At 40.1% G+C, this 14,834-nt stretch overlaps 1 protein-coding gene across 2 annotated transcripts in view; it reads right to left on the bottom strand.

Annotated features, from left to right (window-relative positions):
- DOCK1 (dedicator of cytokinesis 1) overlaps positions 1 to 14,834 on the bottom strand; it is a 474,081-nt gene that overhangs the window by 78,803 nt on the left and 380,444 nt on the right. For both annotated transcript variants that reach the window (XM_077350091.1, XM_077350092.1), the window contains exon 38: positions 8,648 to 8,767. In XM_077350091.1, the coding sequence (XP_077206206.1) occupies positions 8,648 to 8,767 (120 nt within the window). The remainder of the gene's footprint in view (positions 1 to 8,647; positions 8,768 to 14,834) is intronic.

Genomic DNA, 14,834 nt, shown 5'->3' with positions numbered 1-14,834 from the left:
CTCCCATCCAAATGATAACCAGGTCCCACCCTCCTTAGATTCTACGAACTGACATGATTAGGCTAGCCCAAGCTATCCAGGTCAGGGCAATTTTGACGTTAAAGAACTAGAAACTGAACTAATTTCTTTTTTCATACTATTCTCTTTCCTCAGCAATAATTAAGTAAATATTTATCCTGTTTGTCTATTTATTAGTCTTCTCATTCCTCCCTGCAGTATTAGGGTGGTTCACAACATATATCCATATATAACACCATAAATTTATCCATTATTTTAGGGCAGTTTAGGAGCAGGAATAACTTGGAGGTGGATGGGGGGGGGAGGCCCATAGTTTTTATTGGCTGTGTTGACTAGTAGCTTGTTCTGGCCTCAACCAAATGCCTGGCAGAAGAGTGCCACTTTGCAGGCCCAGTGGAACTTAGGTAGTTCCATCAGGGCCTAGGTATCAAATGGCAGCTCATTCCACCAGGCTGTGGCCACTGCCAAAAAGGCCCTGGTTCTGGCTGAGGCCATATGCACCTCTTTTGGGCCGAGGACCACCAATATATTAGCGTTTGATGTCCTTAGCATCCTTCTAGGGGCATGCTGGGAGAAATAAACCCTTAGATATGCAGGTCCCAGAATACACATGGCCTTAAAGGTTAATGTGCATTTTTAATTAAAATTGTTGTGTTAACAGCATAAAACCCAAACCTCTTTGTCTGAATTTCATCAGAGGACTGATATTACCCATTATAACTTTGTCAAAGCATTTTTAGACCAGTCTTACGTACATTGCTAATTTTCTTCAGTTCTTCCTATGGCGTCAACCAGCTTCAATCCAAATTCTCCCAATTTTTTGCAAACCCAGAAACAGAATCTTTGAGGCATGCTATCCTTCAGTCAGATAATGATGCTATCCAAATCTGGGAAGCTATTACTACTCTCCTAAAGCCGTTTCTTGTTAATAACAGACCAATCAAACTTTCACCATATTCAAATAATGGTTGGTTTGACCAAGAGTGTAAAACTCTCAAAAAATATATAACCCACACCATGAGGAAAGCAAGGAGAAATACTAATGAGTTCTGGATGCCCCAACTTTTGTATTTAAGATCACAATACAAAAAATTAATTAAACAAAAAAAGCTCGAACATGCCAAATCCTTATGGAAAGAATTAGATCGGGCGGTTTCTGAGAAAAATGACTCACGTTTTTGGGCACTAGTCTCCAATAGTTTAAACACCTGGTCCCATCATCTGGAGGCTCAAATACCAGCTAAAGATTGGGCCCTGCATTTTAGCAAGGTCTTTGGAGCCCATTTGGCTTCACCCCCAACAGCCATGTCACATTTACAACATATCCCTCCTGATCTAACAGATCTCCCAGTTTGGCCCACAGTTTCAGAGGCTGAAATCAAAGGCCTGATCTCCTCATTGACATCTGGTAAGTCCCCAGGGGAAGATCTGATCCCTACAGATCTTTATAAAGCCTTTCCATCATGGTGGTCTCCTATATTAGCAAAAACCTTCTCGCAAATTAACAATACAGGCCAAATCCCCCCTGGATGGAAACTTAGCATTGTTGTGCCCATTTACAAAAAAGGGGACAAATCAGCTCCAAATAACTATAGGCCTATTAGTTTGTTAGACATAGCAGCAAAACTGTACAGTAAGTACTTACTGATTAAGCTGGAGGAATGGGCAGATGAAAATCATATTTTATACCCACATCAAGCTGGATTCAGAAAGGGCTTTAGTACTATTGACCAATGTCAGATACTTCAGCAACTGGTCTATTCAGGGATAAATGGCCCTAAGAAAGTGTTGTACGTTGCATTCGTTGACTTGGCCGCAGCTTTTGATTCTATAGACAGGCAGCGCCTATGGCAAAAATTAGCAGACTTGAACATTGATAGGCGGCTCCTATTTCTGCTGCAGGAGTTGCACTTTGACACTTATGCTCAAATTAGAGTGGGAATTTCTGGCTCCCTAACCAACAAAATTCCAACATGCAAGGGCGTCAAGCAGGGATGTGTGTTGGCTCCCCTGCTGTTTAATTTATACATTAACAACATTGTAGAAAGACTCTCTGGCCCACAATTTGTTTCTCCCATACTAGGAGGTCAAAAAATATCTATTTTACTTTATGCAGATGACATGGCCCTAATTTCCCTCACAAAAATTGGGATGCAAAGACTACTACAACAACTTGGTGCTTATTGTAAAGAAGAAGGTCTTAAAATAAACTACGATAAGACAAAAGTAATGGTCTTTAGAAAAAGGGCCAAAAAGTTCTCTTGGAGCATATCTGGAAATTCTGTTAGCCAGTGCAACTCATTTAAATATCTGGGTATCACATTTAGTGAGAGGCTGAATTGGAAACTTCATCTGGACACCATTAGAGCCTCTGCAACACGCCTAGTGGGCACTATTCTGAAGTTCTATTATACAACAGGAGGCTTCCTCATCGATCCAGCCCTCAAATTATACAAGTGCAAGGTTATCCCCCATCTTTTGTATGGAGTAGAGGTCTGGGGATGGAAGGAAAACTTCATACCTAGGCTAGAATCTGTTCAAAATATATTCTTAAGGCGAATTCTAGCCCTACCTAGGGGAACTCCGGCTGTTTTGATGAGGGCAGAAACAGGTCTGCCTTCTCTTAGTGCCCGAGTACATTTGGCCATTTTAAAACAGTGGAAAAACCTCAGGTTAGCCAACATAAACAAATTTAGTCATCAGTCCTTTAATATAATGTTATCTAAGGATCCAGCACGGCATTGCCTTATTAATAGCCTTATTGCACGCTACTCCATCCCCGATGACCTCCTAAATCCTTCAGCTAATAACTCTCACCTTAGAGACTGGATCTTCAAAAGTGATGCCCAGTTAGACAGAATGCAAATTTTGGAAATTAAGACAGCAACATGGTTTAAGCAGTTTAAATATGACCATCGTAGATCCTCTTATCTAATGAAAATCAGTAACCATAATCTCAGAGTAGCTTTTACATCACTTCGATTCGAAACGATGCCTACAGAGGTACTGGCGGGCCGATTTAGCTGTACGCCAAAAAACCAGCGTTTCTGTATTTGTGGTGCACAAGCTCTGGAGGATTTACCCCACTACATCTTTGACTGCTTACTTTATGCCCAACCCAGAGCCAAATTCCTCAATGAGACCTTACGGGGTTCTAACCTTCACTCCGTTGCTGAAAAGATAATCTATCTTTTATCTGACCAGGTTGATGATGTAACATATAAAACCGCCCTATTTGCCTTGGCTGCAAGGAAAATAAGGGCCAATGTTACAACCACTAAGGCAGCCTCTTAACACTCTTGCACTTTGTATGCTGTTTCAGTTTTTTGGTCTTAAATTTTATATTTTTATACAGTTCCTTTTATTCTATTTTACTTTTCGTAAATTTATATTTTATATTTTGTAAAGGCCTATGGCTATATACAAATAAATGTATCTTATCTTATCTTATATCCTATGGCGTCATTTTCAATTGCTCCTCACCTAATACTCTACTTGGGCAAGTAACTCCTTCTCAACTCTCTTGGTGTGGGAAAATGGCTTGGCACCTCCCCCTGCAGTGGTGTTCTGCACTTCCCCACATGCAGCCAGCTGGGTGACCTTGGGCTCGCCACAACACTGATAAAACTGTTCTGACTAAGCAGGAATATCAGGGCTCTCTCAGCCTCACCCACCTCACAGGGTGTCTGTTGTGGGGAGAGGAAAGGGAAGGAAACTGTAAACCGCTTTGAGTCCCCTTCGGGTAGAAAAATGTGGCATATAACAACCAACTCTTCTTCTTATTTTTTAAATGCTACTCCCCACAGCTGCTGTGTGGCTGTGTGAAGCATATGTCTGGTTTAGGAAAATGAGATCCTACTCTTTAAAAAGAACCACGTCTAGTTTGTCCCCTAGAATCTAGACCTTAAAAGCAAAGGGAATTCAACTGCAAAAAAAATCATTAATTACATATTGGAAGAATAATGTTAAAGCAAAAATAATGTTAAAGCACACAGCACTCTCTCTCCTCAATGGTCCAGCCAGTACTATGTCGAAAGCTGTAGCTTCCCTTGTGTTAATGCACAATACAGTATTCAATTTTCTCATTTAAAATTACCCAGACTTTAGCTTCATTTGCCAATAAATTCACACACTTAAATTTATAACCAACCATATATCAAACCCCCTCTGAACCAGAATTAATGTCATTCAAAACAATGCCTGAATGTGCATTATAGGCTGATGGAGCAGTAATTTTATAATTATCACATGAATATTAAAAAAACACATTTTGCTTTCTAGTATAAGAACCAACTCTTCTTCTTCTTCTAAAATAAGAATGCATGTGCCTATTCAAATGGTTCCTATTCTGTTAATCCAGATCAGGTATCAATGGTACCTGTTCTAAATCAGCAATTCAGCAATTCAAAGCTTCCGGTCAATTCTATATTTTTAATTAATGACATTATAAAAGTCCTCGGTGTGGCTTAATGTACATTGTTATGTTCAATGCTGAAAGATCTGCACTGACTAACTGTCTGTTTCCAGAAAGCAATTGAAAGTATCGCTTCTTATGTTTAAGTCCCTAAACAGCTTGGGGTGATGTTATCTGTAGAACTCCCTCCTCCCACCAGTTTTGCTCAGCCCTGCAGTTAAGACCTACCTCTCAATTCCTTTTATCTGTGCCTCTACCTTCACAGGTGAAATGGGTAGCTGCTATAGATGAATTACATGTAGTGAAGTTAATATTAGTAGACCCCTACAAATTTGAATTTATGAGACCAGTTTGGGATTGAATTACACACTTAAGGTATTATAGAGACTAAGTTATGCTCCACAACCCAAAAACATTATTAGAGGATTGAGTTATTACAATATTGAGATTTAGAATTCACTGATGAAGAAATCGAAAACGGGACATACCTGGGAATCGGTTTTGAATTTGTTTTGAAGATCATGAATTTGGTTTGAACATTAAATCACTTCGCCATCACCAGGATAAACAGGTCGCAACAGTGGCCAGGGGTGCATTTTACCACCATCAGCCATGCCTGTCAGCAAAGATCTGACCAATGTGGTAAACACCCTGGCAATACCTGCTTTAGATTATTGTACTGTGATCTGTCTATGGATGCCTTTGAAAACTGCCTGGAAGTTACAGTTGATACAGAATACTGTGGTAAGAATGCTTACTGGAGTGTATCATAGGGACCACATCGCATCAGTTTTGTTCCACACTAGCTTCTAATTTGCTTCTGGGCCCAGTTCAAGGTCCTGGTTGAACTTCAAAACCTTACATGGCTTGGGGTCAGCATACTTTAAGGACCACCAAATCCCAACTATTTTGGTCATCTTTGAGGACTTGCCTTCAGATGCCCCCACTGTCTACACCAATGGAAACTTGATAAAGGGCATTCTCAGCTGAGGCATCAAGAAATTGGAATTCCAGCAACAGGTAGATTTATCTTTCTCAATCTATAATTGTTTTCCCCCAGCAAACAAAAGTGGGTAGCCATGGTGGCCTGAAGCAGAACCAAGTTTGAATCCAGTGGCACCTTTAAGACCAACTAAGTTTTAATCCAGGTATAAGCTTTCATGAGCATGCAAACTGCATCTAAATAAAACTTTAGGTAACACTGGACCCAAACTTTGTTCTACTTTCGTTTTCTTTGTCATAACTGTTACTGGGCCATATTGAATTGTTTAAATATTTTATATACAGTTATATTTTAAATTCTGTCTTAACATCTTGATGTTTCCCTCTCTTGATGGATCTTGGGGATCTTATTCAGGTGTAAAATTGGCACTGAAGCATTTTAAATAAATAAATAAATACTAAAAAATCACTGGCTCCTCATCTTTGGAATAACCCCCACCTCATGCCTACTTTAGTATATTGTTTACCTATGCTTTTCATTAGGGATTTACTTTTCCAACTATTTTATGGTTGGTTCTGGTCTGAGGTCTGTTTTTTGGAGAGTTCTATTGTTGTGCCCCTGGGCTTGCTTGAACGGTTTATTGCTTCTGTTCTATTTCATTATCAGCCACCATGAATACAACTCTAAAGAGGTGGCACAGAAGTCTTCTAAATAAGTATTCAAGCACAATCCTTGTAGTATTGTATAGAATGGTGTATTTAAGGAAAAGGAAGCAAGCTGTTGCTGCATTACTTGCCAGAAACAGATGCAGGAATTATAAAACTGAAAATTACTATAATTTGTTTCTGATCAATGAAGCCTGCATTCTTGCTGCTCCTATTGTATCTAGTTATTACACACCACACACTTTGGTCGATGTCTGTGAACATCAATGTCTCATCTATTTCAGAGGTATGATAAAAATTATAAGGCTTGTTAAAGTCAGGGAAAAGGGGGGAAATATCAACAATAGTATAAGTGAGAGGATGGAGAAAAGAACAACATAGATTGCATGAAAGCACAATGGTGAACAGCTGCAGGGTTTTTACTTAGGAAGAAAAAAATATATGTCAGCAGGATAAAAGTGGTGGTGGGAATAAATCAGTCACAACCATTCAGCAAATGTAAATATAAACACTGACACGTTTTAACCTTTTCGCCCTGAAGCATCACAGTGCATTACTGCTCTTCACAGCATTAAACCCCCTGCAAGTCATTTTGTGAATATATCTAGAAGTCAAAGTGTTCCATAATCTTCAAACCACATTATAAATGAGCCAAATCTCAATTTTCAACACCTCCTTAATTAAATTTGTTCCCACACTTCTCTAGCAGTATCTACTCAGTGCCTACTTCCCTTCCTCTTAGAAACATCTGATTTCTTTGCTGGACTACAGTATTCAGAAAATACTGAATCAATTACAATGGGGAATACAGTTCTGTACCCAGGATTTGGAAGAGTGGCCAAACACAGCCCCATTCTCATATAATATTTTCTAATGCTCCCCAGTCTGTCCTGCTGCCCTCCTCGCATGCAGGCTTCCAATGTGCTGTAGGAAAGGGATCAAACAGCCTAACAGAGTGTGGTCAGAGGTCAGCTATGCCTCTTAGTCAGCTATGCCTCATAGTGCTGGGACTTTGCATAGTTGGCTCTGGATATAGGCCTGAAGCTGATGCAGGTCTCAGTAATGCAGGCCCAGGGAAGGTGCACATGGAAACAAAAGGACAGCTTCTCCTCCTGTCTCCTGTGTTATAAGTTTTAATTTCTGGTCTCTATTTTTCTATAGAAAACAGTGCCATAAAAGAGACCAGGAGGGGCCATCCCATGGTCTGTATTATCTAGGTGACTTATTAATTTAGAAAATGCTCATGTCACTTCTGCAGAAGTGGCTACTTCATTGTTGTGTTAGCAAGCTTTTGAGGTTGGTTCCACTGGGGTGAAATTTGGAGGAAGTCACTTTAAAGTGACTCTCTAGGAATTTCCCCTGATCTCTATGGAGTGTCACTATGATAGCCATTTTCTAACAATTTGTCTCCTCAAGTTCTCAAGAGTAGGGGATGAGCACTGAAGGTAGGGTTTCACCCACTATGGGCAGGCAAATGGCAAGTCTTCTAATGACTGACTTTCTCTGAACATAGATGTCCTTTCTCTTGAACTTTACTAAATAACATTGGGTAGTATCACTGCAAATTCTCCTAGATATAGGGCTTATTTCCACCCTTTCGGCCAAAGAAACAGAGGAAGGACATTTAAGAACATAAATTTCAGTCAGAAAATCCAAGTGCCTTTGTAAACAATGAGGAAAGTGCTAAAATGTGTTCCTTGAGTGCTGACAACACAGTTAAAAGAATAGTACAGATTTTGCTGATCTTTCCAAACAACTAGAGACAAAGCAGATATTCAGCACTTCTTAAACAAGCAGACATTTATTTCTCTTTTTCCATTTTGACTAGAATACTACACACAACTGGTGTTAAAATCAAGAGCAGACTGCTCTACAAAATAGTCTTTTAGCAAACTGTGAATTCTGTATTCTGCAGAGCCTGCACAGGTTGAGGCATTGTAAACAGATATTTTGCCTGCTGTTCATAAACAGCTCATTACTGCCAAGCAGCAGAAGTGTAAGTCAGTATTTAAAATAATCTGGTCTTGAAGTATCCCACCCACAGTGGAAGGTGTTGAAAAACAGAGGTACTGCCAAATATAGTGCAGGAACTGTGGTTTAAGGTGATGCAGCCATTTTCTTTAACAAACAACAAAATCACCTTTCAGGTCTGTTTCCCCCCTCGGCCAGTCTTATATCAGATTTTACATGACAAGTAAGTATACATATGAATTTCTGTGAGGATCCCAAATCACCAGAAGCACCAACTTTATCAGGTTTATCAGGACCTAGAGTAGCCGTCCTTTTGGTGATGTGATTCCCCCTTGCTCTACACATTTTAAAAATTGGTTTAATGTACTTATCAATAAATCCCTTCTGAATAAGATGACCTCTCCCCCCCCCCCTGGGAAGGTGTGCACTTATCTTCAACCTTTTGGGTTTTTACTGCAGTTATAAATGTGCTGCTGTTAGTATCATCATCTTGAAGCGCTAGCCTGAAACTCATTCGTATCAAGCTTCCCAAATTACTGCTTGAAGGCTCAGGGAAGGTCATTTGATAAATTCTGCCTTTCTGTTTTTAGCTGGTGACTTTGCATGGAGTAGCAATGGAACATGGTTTCTTATTACCTTGCCCTTGTCAAAATAATGGATAATTTCTTGATAGAGCTGATCTTTCAGTTGTCCTTGCGTTGCTGCCTGGTATCCATCCCGCTGAGTAAGATGTGCAGCACATGGCTCTTCAGACCACTAAATTAAATGCAAACAGTGAGGAAAAAAGGAAGGGGATGAAGGTGATTAATGTACCTGTAACTTTGTCCTACTTTAAACAAACACATGGGATTTTTTTTTCTTAAGTGACATCAGGGCTGATATCGTGTCTTGAAGCTATTACCTGCATTTGCAGAAACCAGTTTCATATTAGGCTATTTAAGTTGCTATTCTCTGTCTGAATAGCAATTCACTTATTGTAGCCAAACATAAGTGAAAGGCTAATGAAGCCCGTTTCCTCTTTCAATAACAGCGATCCTATTCCATTTTTCAGAGCAGTCAGCTTTCCATTGTGGGGGATCACTGAGTTACATTGATATGAATAAATGTTATTTTCATGAACAGAAAGATGAGAGTCAAATACACTGTGGGACAACAGGGGGAAAAAACAACACTCACAGCTGAAATTATAAAAGGTTCCGGTAATTGAATTTTCTTGTATTAATAACCTCAAAAATGTGATGACAACTACCACTGCTGTTAAGCTAAAAAGACTTCTCAAGGCACAGTTAAGGAAACAATACCATTCTGTTAACACACACACAAATATGATCTCTGACTGCTGTTAACAAATTCAGACTTGTACAAGCAGAGATTTTGCAAGGACTAGTGTTTGTGGGGGGAGCTTCCTTTCCCCTTCCCCCACTCTTTTCTCTTTCCCTTCCCTGAAAGCCATCATACACCTTCTCCCCTTTACTTGCTTCCTTCTCTCCTCCCTACCCCCAGCAGTCAACCAAACTTTATCTGCTCTACTGTCTTCAGCTATCCCTCCTCCTGGCAGTCTCTGCCTGGAGAAAACTATGGCCCAAATACGTGGTGTCAGCCACTGCGCCAGGTATGGTTGCACAGTGGGGAACCCACAAGAATCAGTGTAGGGATCACATTTGCCGTTTTTTCCTCCCTTTCCCACACTTTGTATTATCCATCATCTTGGCAATTCCCATATTCTGATCTTTCCCTGCTTCCTTTTTTCCTTCCAAACTACCCACTAATCTATTTTTATCTGCCCTCTGTCTTCAACAACACTTATTGTTTCATTTCTACTCCCCCTTTCTCCACAATGGGAACCCAAAACAGCTCACATAATTTTTCTGTGCTGCATTATATCCTCACAATAAATCTGGGCTCAGAATGTGTAATTAACCCAAGATTTCCCAGCAAGCTTCCATGGCATTTGAATTCAAATTTTGGTATTCCAGATCCTACTCTAAAATGCTAACCACTACCCTACTGGACAGCAGCAGCCAATACTGGGCCTAGAGAGGGTGGAAAGGGGAGGGCCCCAGGTGGGCATGTACGCAGCTATGCTTCCCAGCCATATTCTGCATGACTGCACCACTTCTGGAGTTTCTAGAATCCTGAAAGATGTTTCAGGGGTTTCTCAACAGTGAAAAAGTTGAGAAAGACTGCTCTAGATTCTATGCTCCTAGCAATGCAGCGTAATATTGCGATAGCCTTCTAGCTGCCATATTGCACAGTACATTTTTTTCTTTTGGTGCTCCCTCCTCCCTTTCTTCCAGATAGGGAATAACATTATTCTCCCATCTACATAAGACCACCTTCTGTCCATGAAGATTTCAACCAATTGTGAACCTTGTTAAACAATGGTTACCGTTTCACCTCAATGAATGACCCATCGTGTTGTTCACAGTTTTTCAGTTGTTACAATTACCAAGGATAAAACTATGGAGAAAATGGCTTGGTGTACATCTGAGAGACATAAATCATTGAAAGTTGATGCACGTTCACCCCAGACAAACAGTGAATTAACACTTGAAGCTGAAGGGCCATAGTCATAAGGTACTTGAGAAAGTGCACTGATAAAATAAATCATGTTCAATACAAAAATTAAGATCAGTAAAAAAATCTAAGGGGTATCTAATAGCACTAAACTTAAAAACAGCAATAATAAAAGCTTTACCAACATAACAGTGGATAAAAGTAGGAGATGAAAACATTACTTAAGTAGAAATAAGCAACCACCAACCAAAAATACAATACAACAACAGATACAAATACAAATACAAATACAATACAAATACAAATACAATACAAATACAATTCCAATAACAGTGGAAATGGAAATATTTTCATCTACAGATCTTCAATCTCTATGTGGAAGTAACTGAGAAAATAAAATGCTTACCCTATCTGGTTTATAAATTCAGATTTGTAACTAAAAGGTCATTGAAATACACATAACAATATTTAACTTTATTCAAAAAATGAATAGCTTACCATCCCATTTAAAACTTCTCTTAAGTAACTCCCGTGGCACAGCAATGCTGACTTTTTGGAGGCCAATATGCTAGAAGTTCTGTGAATTAATCAGAGCAGCTGCAGCCTGCCTATGTGGACCAAGCCTACAGCATAGGAGGGCTAACCCTTCACCCCATTTTCCACAAATTAAATGGCTCCCAATGAGCTCACATATATTTCATAGGCTGAAATATACAAGCTATATGGCAATAACCTGTATATTTCCAAATAGGAACTGCAGGGACCATATGAAGTAAGATAAATAACTCTCCAGTCTGTGCCAAAGTTCATATCCATGACTACTATTTAGCAATTAAAATAGCATTTCAGATCCGTTTACAGTTATTCCCATACCTTGTCTGAACAGACCAGCCTTTCTCAACTTTTTTACCACTGAGAAACTCCTGAAACATTCGACAGATTTCAAGAAACCCCAGAAGTCGCACAATCATGCAGAATATGGTTGGGAAGCATACTTGTATACATGTCCATGAGGGCCCCTTCCCACCGCCTCCAGACCCATCACTGGTTATTTGGGAAGTGGGCAGTGGCTCAACATGACCATATTTGGTCATATCACCTGAAAAATGTTTAACAAATTTAAATATATATTATTTTAATTAGCAGCTGAGCTGAAGTATATAAATTAATTCCCACCCATTCAGAAAACCTTGCCAGGGTTCTCAAGGAACCCCGGGGTTTCATGAAACCCTGATTGAAAAAGCTGGGATTATACTTTTATTAAATATAGAATATCAATCTTTTGCTACTGAAACCTGGTGCATTTTTACCCTAAAATAAATCTCACCAAAATTAATGGGCTTTGTTGTTGTTTTTAGTTGCGAAGTCGTGTCCGACCCATCACAACCCCATGGACAATGATCCTCCAGGCCTTCCTGTCCTCTACCATTCCCTGGAGTCCATTTAAGTTTGCACCGACTGCTTCAGTGACTCCATCCAGCCACCTCATTCTCTGTCATCCCCTTCTTCTTTTGCCCTCAATCGCTTCCAGCATTAGGCTCTTCTCCAGGGAGTCCTTGCTTCTCATGAGGTGGCCAAAGTATTTGAGTTTCATCTTCAGGATCTGGCCTTCTAAAGAGCAGTCAGGGCTGATCTCCTCAAGGACTGACCGGTTTGTTCGCCTTGCAGTCCAAGGGACTCGCAAGAGTCTTCTCCAGCACCAGAGTTCAAAATGGGCTTAATTTTGATTAAATAAATGGAGAACAGACTGGGCATGCACAGGGGAAGGAACACTTGATTCAAAAAACGTGCATAGAATTACATTGCAGATCTTCACTGGTTCTTTCACGGAATGCTATAACTCTAATGAACAATAACCCCTCCCCTACACACATACTTTCAAGTCAATTCCAAATCCCTCACCATCAAATTAATGCTTTCATAAAAGGATCCCATTAAACTTGACAGGGTATCCAATGCCCTTGGAAGCATGTTCCAAATCAATTGCATATGTTGAATGTCGTTGACAATTTCTTTCTTATATAAAGTCACGCCAATCAATTTTAAGGCAAAGATGAGTATTTAAACATGAAAATGTCTTTGCGCAGGTCTTACAAATATTTTCTACACTGTTACATTTAAAAGACGTGCCTGCCATTTATTAACGTGGCACCCCGTTAATGCTATACTTTCTTTATACACTTAGTTCTAAATATTTTGCTCCATTGTCATCAAAATTAATTAGTGGCTATTGAATCTCACATCCAATTTAACGAGTTATACATGGGCACATTTCATGCAACATTATCCTAAGCAGGAAATCACTCTCACTACAAACAAGAAATAATGATGCATTTGAAAGAGCATAATTCAGCATTCTCTAGGACATTCACACACTGTCAAAGGTTGTTTCTACACTGCAAGCATTTCCAGCTAGTTTTAAGACTTTGAAAAATTAAAATGAAAGCTGTCCAAAATATATTTCTGGAACAGGAGGATGAAAGTGGTCAAATATATGTCATCCAGCTGTTCAAAACAAGGAGCGACACTGAACTTTGTTCAAGGATATACATCAGCAGGCCTTCCAACTGCTGAGCAGCAGCATCCATTTTCATCTCCAGCTTTGCTAAGAAGGATTGTGTTTTTTGTATTTTGTTTTTCTGCCTTCCTAGGGACTGTTTTCTGAACAGTGAAATTGAGACATACATTATGACTAACTTTCTTGTATTTTCAAAAGGAGCTTTCCCACTGCTATCTTGTACAAGGAGGTACCTGTATATAGCATTAGAATTCAAGACTTTGTTTCCCTGGTCTTACTTTAAATCATCAGATATATTTGTTAACTTGTACTATTTATTGTAATTGCTCCTCTCAGTTGGATTATCCATCTTGGGCTCTTCTGGAGGATTTTTTTGTCAGCGCACCTGTCTAGGTGGAAAGCATTGGGATCCACTTCTCCTACAGTGAATGCTGTTGTGTTATTTCTGAAGCTAGTGAACAATGACAGTATCAATTTGATCCATGTTCACATTGCAAATTAACATTATGGACCAATCCAGACCCCAAAATTGAGAAGAAATACTTTTTTAAGGAGACTTAGAGAGACAGGGCTTTTTAACACTGGATCAATGACAGTATGATAATGATGAATTTTTGCAATTTTCTCAGCTGAGGTATAAATTTGTCAACTCTTGTTAAATGATGGTATTTAAAACAGCAATGCAGGAAACAAAACTTACAATATTTCTTTATAAATATTTGACATCAATTAACAAAGGCGAAATGCAGAATCTTATCATCAGTATATATAAAATTGGGTCTACAACCTGACAAAATGCTGAACATTCTAAATGAGCTGCAAGTAGGAGGGAGGGGCCAGGAGGGAGCTGGGCAGGAGCATTGAAATCCTTCTGCTGCCCTCGAAGGAGAAAGGGAAGACCTGGAGTACCATGAGTGAGCTGGGCAGGAGCCTAGGGATCTGAGACAGAAAAATTCTGGAGCGCTCCCCCCCCCCCAAACTTCCCAGCCAACACTTTGCACTGGAAGGTGGGGGTGGGTAGATAAAGGGAGAGCCCCAGCCTATTACACCAGATCAGGAGAGCTGGGGCTGTCATAATCCTGCTCTCTTTAACTGGTAGCAAGCCCTGACAGTCCCCTTGGCTTCTTGCAGCCCAGCCTAGGCCAGTTGTTTGGGGCTCTGCTTGCTGCTAGCTGGGAAAGAGAAAGGGAAGACAGGGAGCACTGCCCCTCCTATTGATATTCATGCAACTTTTCCTGTACTTAAGAAGCATGATCAACACTCAAGCCTTGCGTTGCTGCTGAGAGAGAGGCACCTGGTTATTGGCCTCTGCTTGGTTTGCATGGTACTGCCTCCTTAGCTTAGAGGGCTTTCAGAGGTTGAACAGTCAGCCTGTCCCAGCATAGAGCCCAGACTGTGCTTCTTTTCAAAGGCTTTGCTTGCCTCACTGTGCCTTGGGATCACTAACTCAGGCCCAGCTGCCAGCGTTTCTATGCAAAGATAGCTCCTGTCAGTTTAACACAATGGGTTATCCTCCCCCCTTTTAATCTTCCCTTTATCTTTGCAGGAATTGTGAATCCAGTTGTGTGAGTCCTGTCAAGCTTGTTTGGTGATTTCTCCCCCAGCTCCTCTCAGTTTACAAAGCTGAGTTCTCTCCTCACCCCAATTTCTCTGATTCTTTCCTACATTTTGCAGGAATTCTGACTCCAGTTGTGTGAGTCCCGTCAAGCTTGTCTTAGCAAATTCTTCTCTCAGCTCCTCTCTGCCCCCCCCCTCTGATTCTTTCCTTTATCTTTGCTGGTATTGTAA

The sequence above is a fragment of the Paroedura picta genome, chromosome 8, assembly GCF_049243985.1.
Source record: "Paroedura picta isolate Pp20150507F chromosome 8, Ppicta_v3.0, whole genome shotgun sequence".
NCBI lineage: Eukaryota > Metazoa > Chordata > Lepidosauria > Squamata > Gekkonidae > Paroedura > Paroedura picta.
The sequence above is the reverse complement of the archived record's forward strand: the minus strand, read 5'-3'. Positions and strand labels throughout refer to the sequence as shown.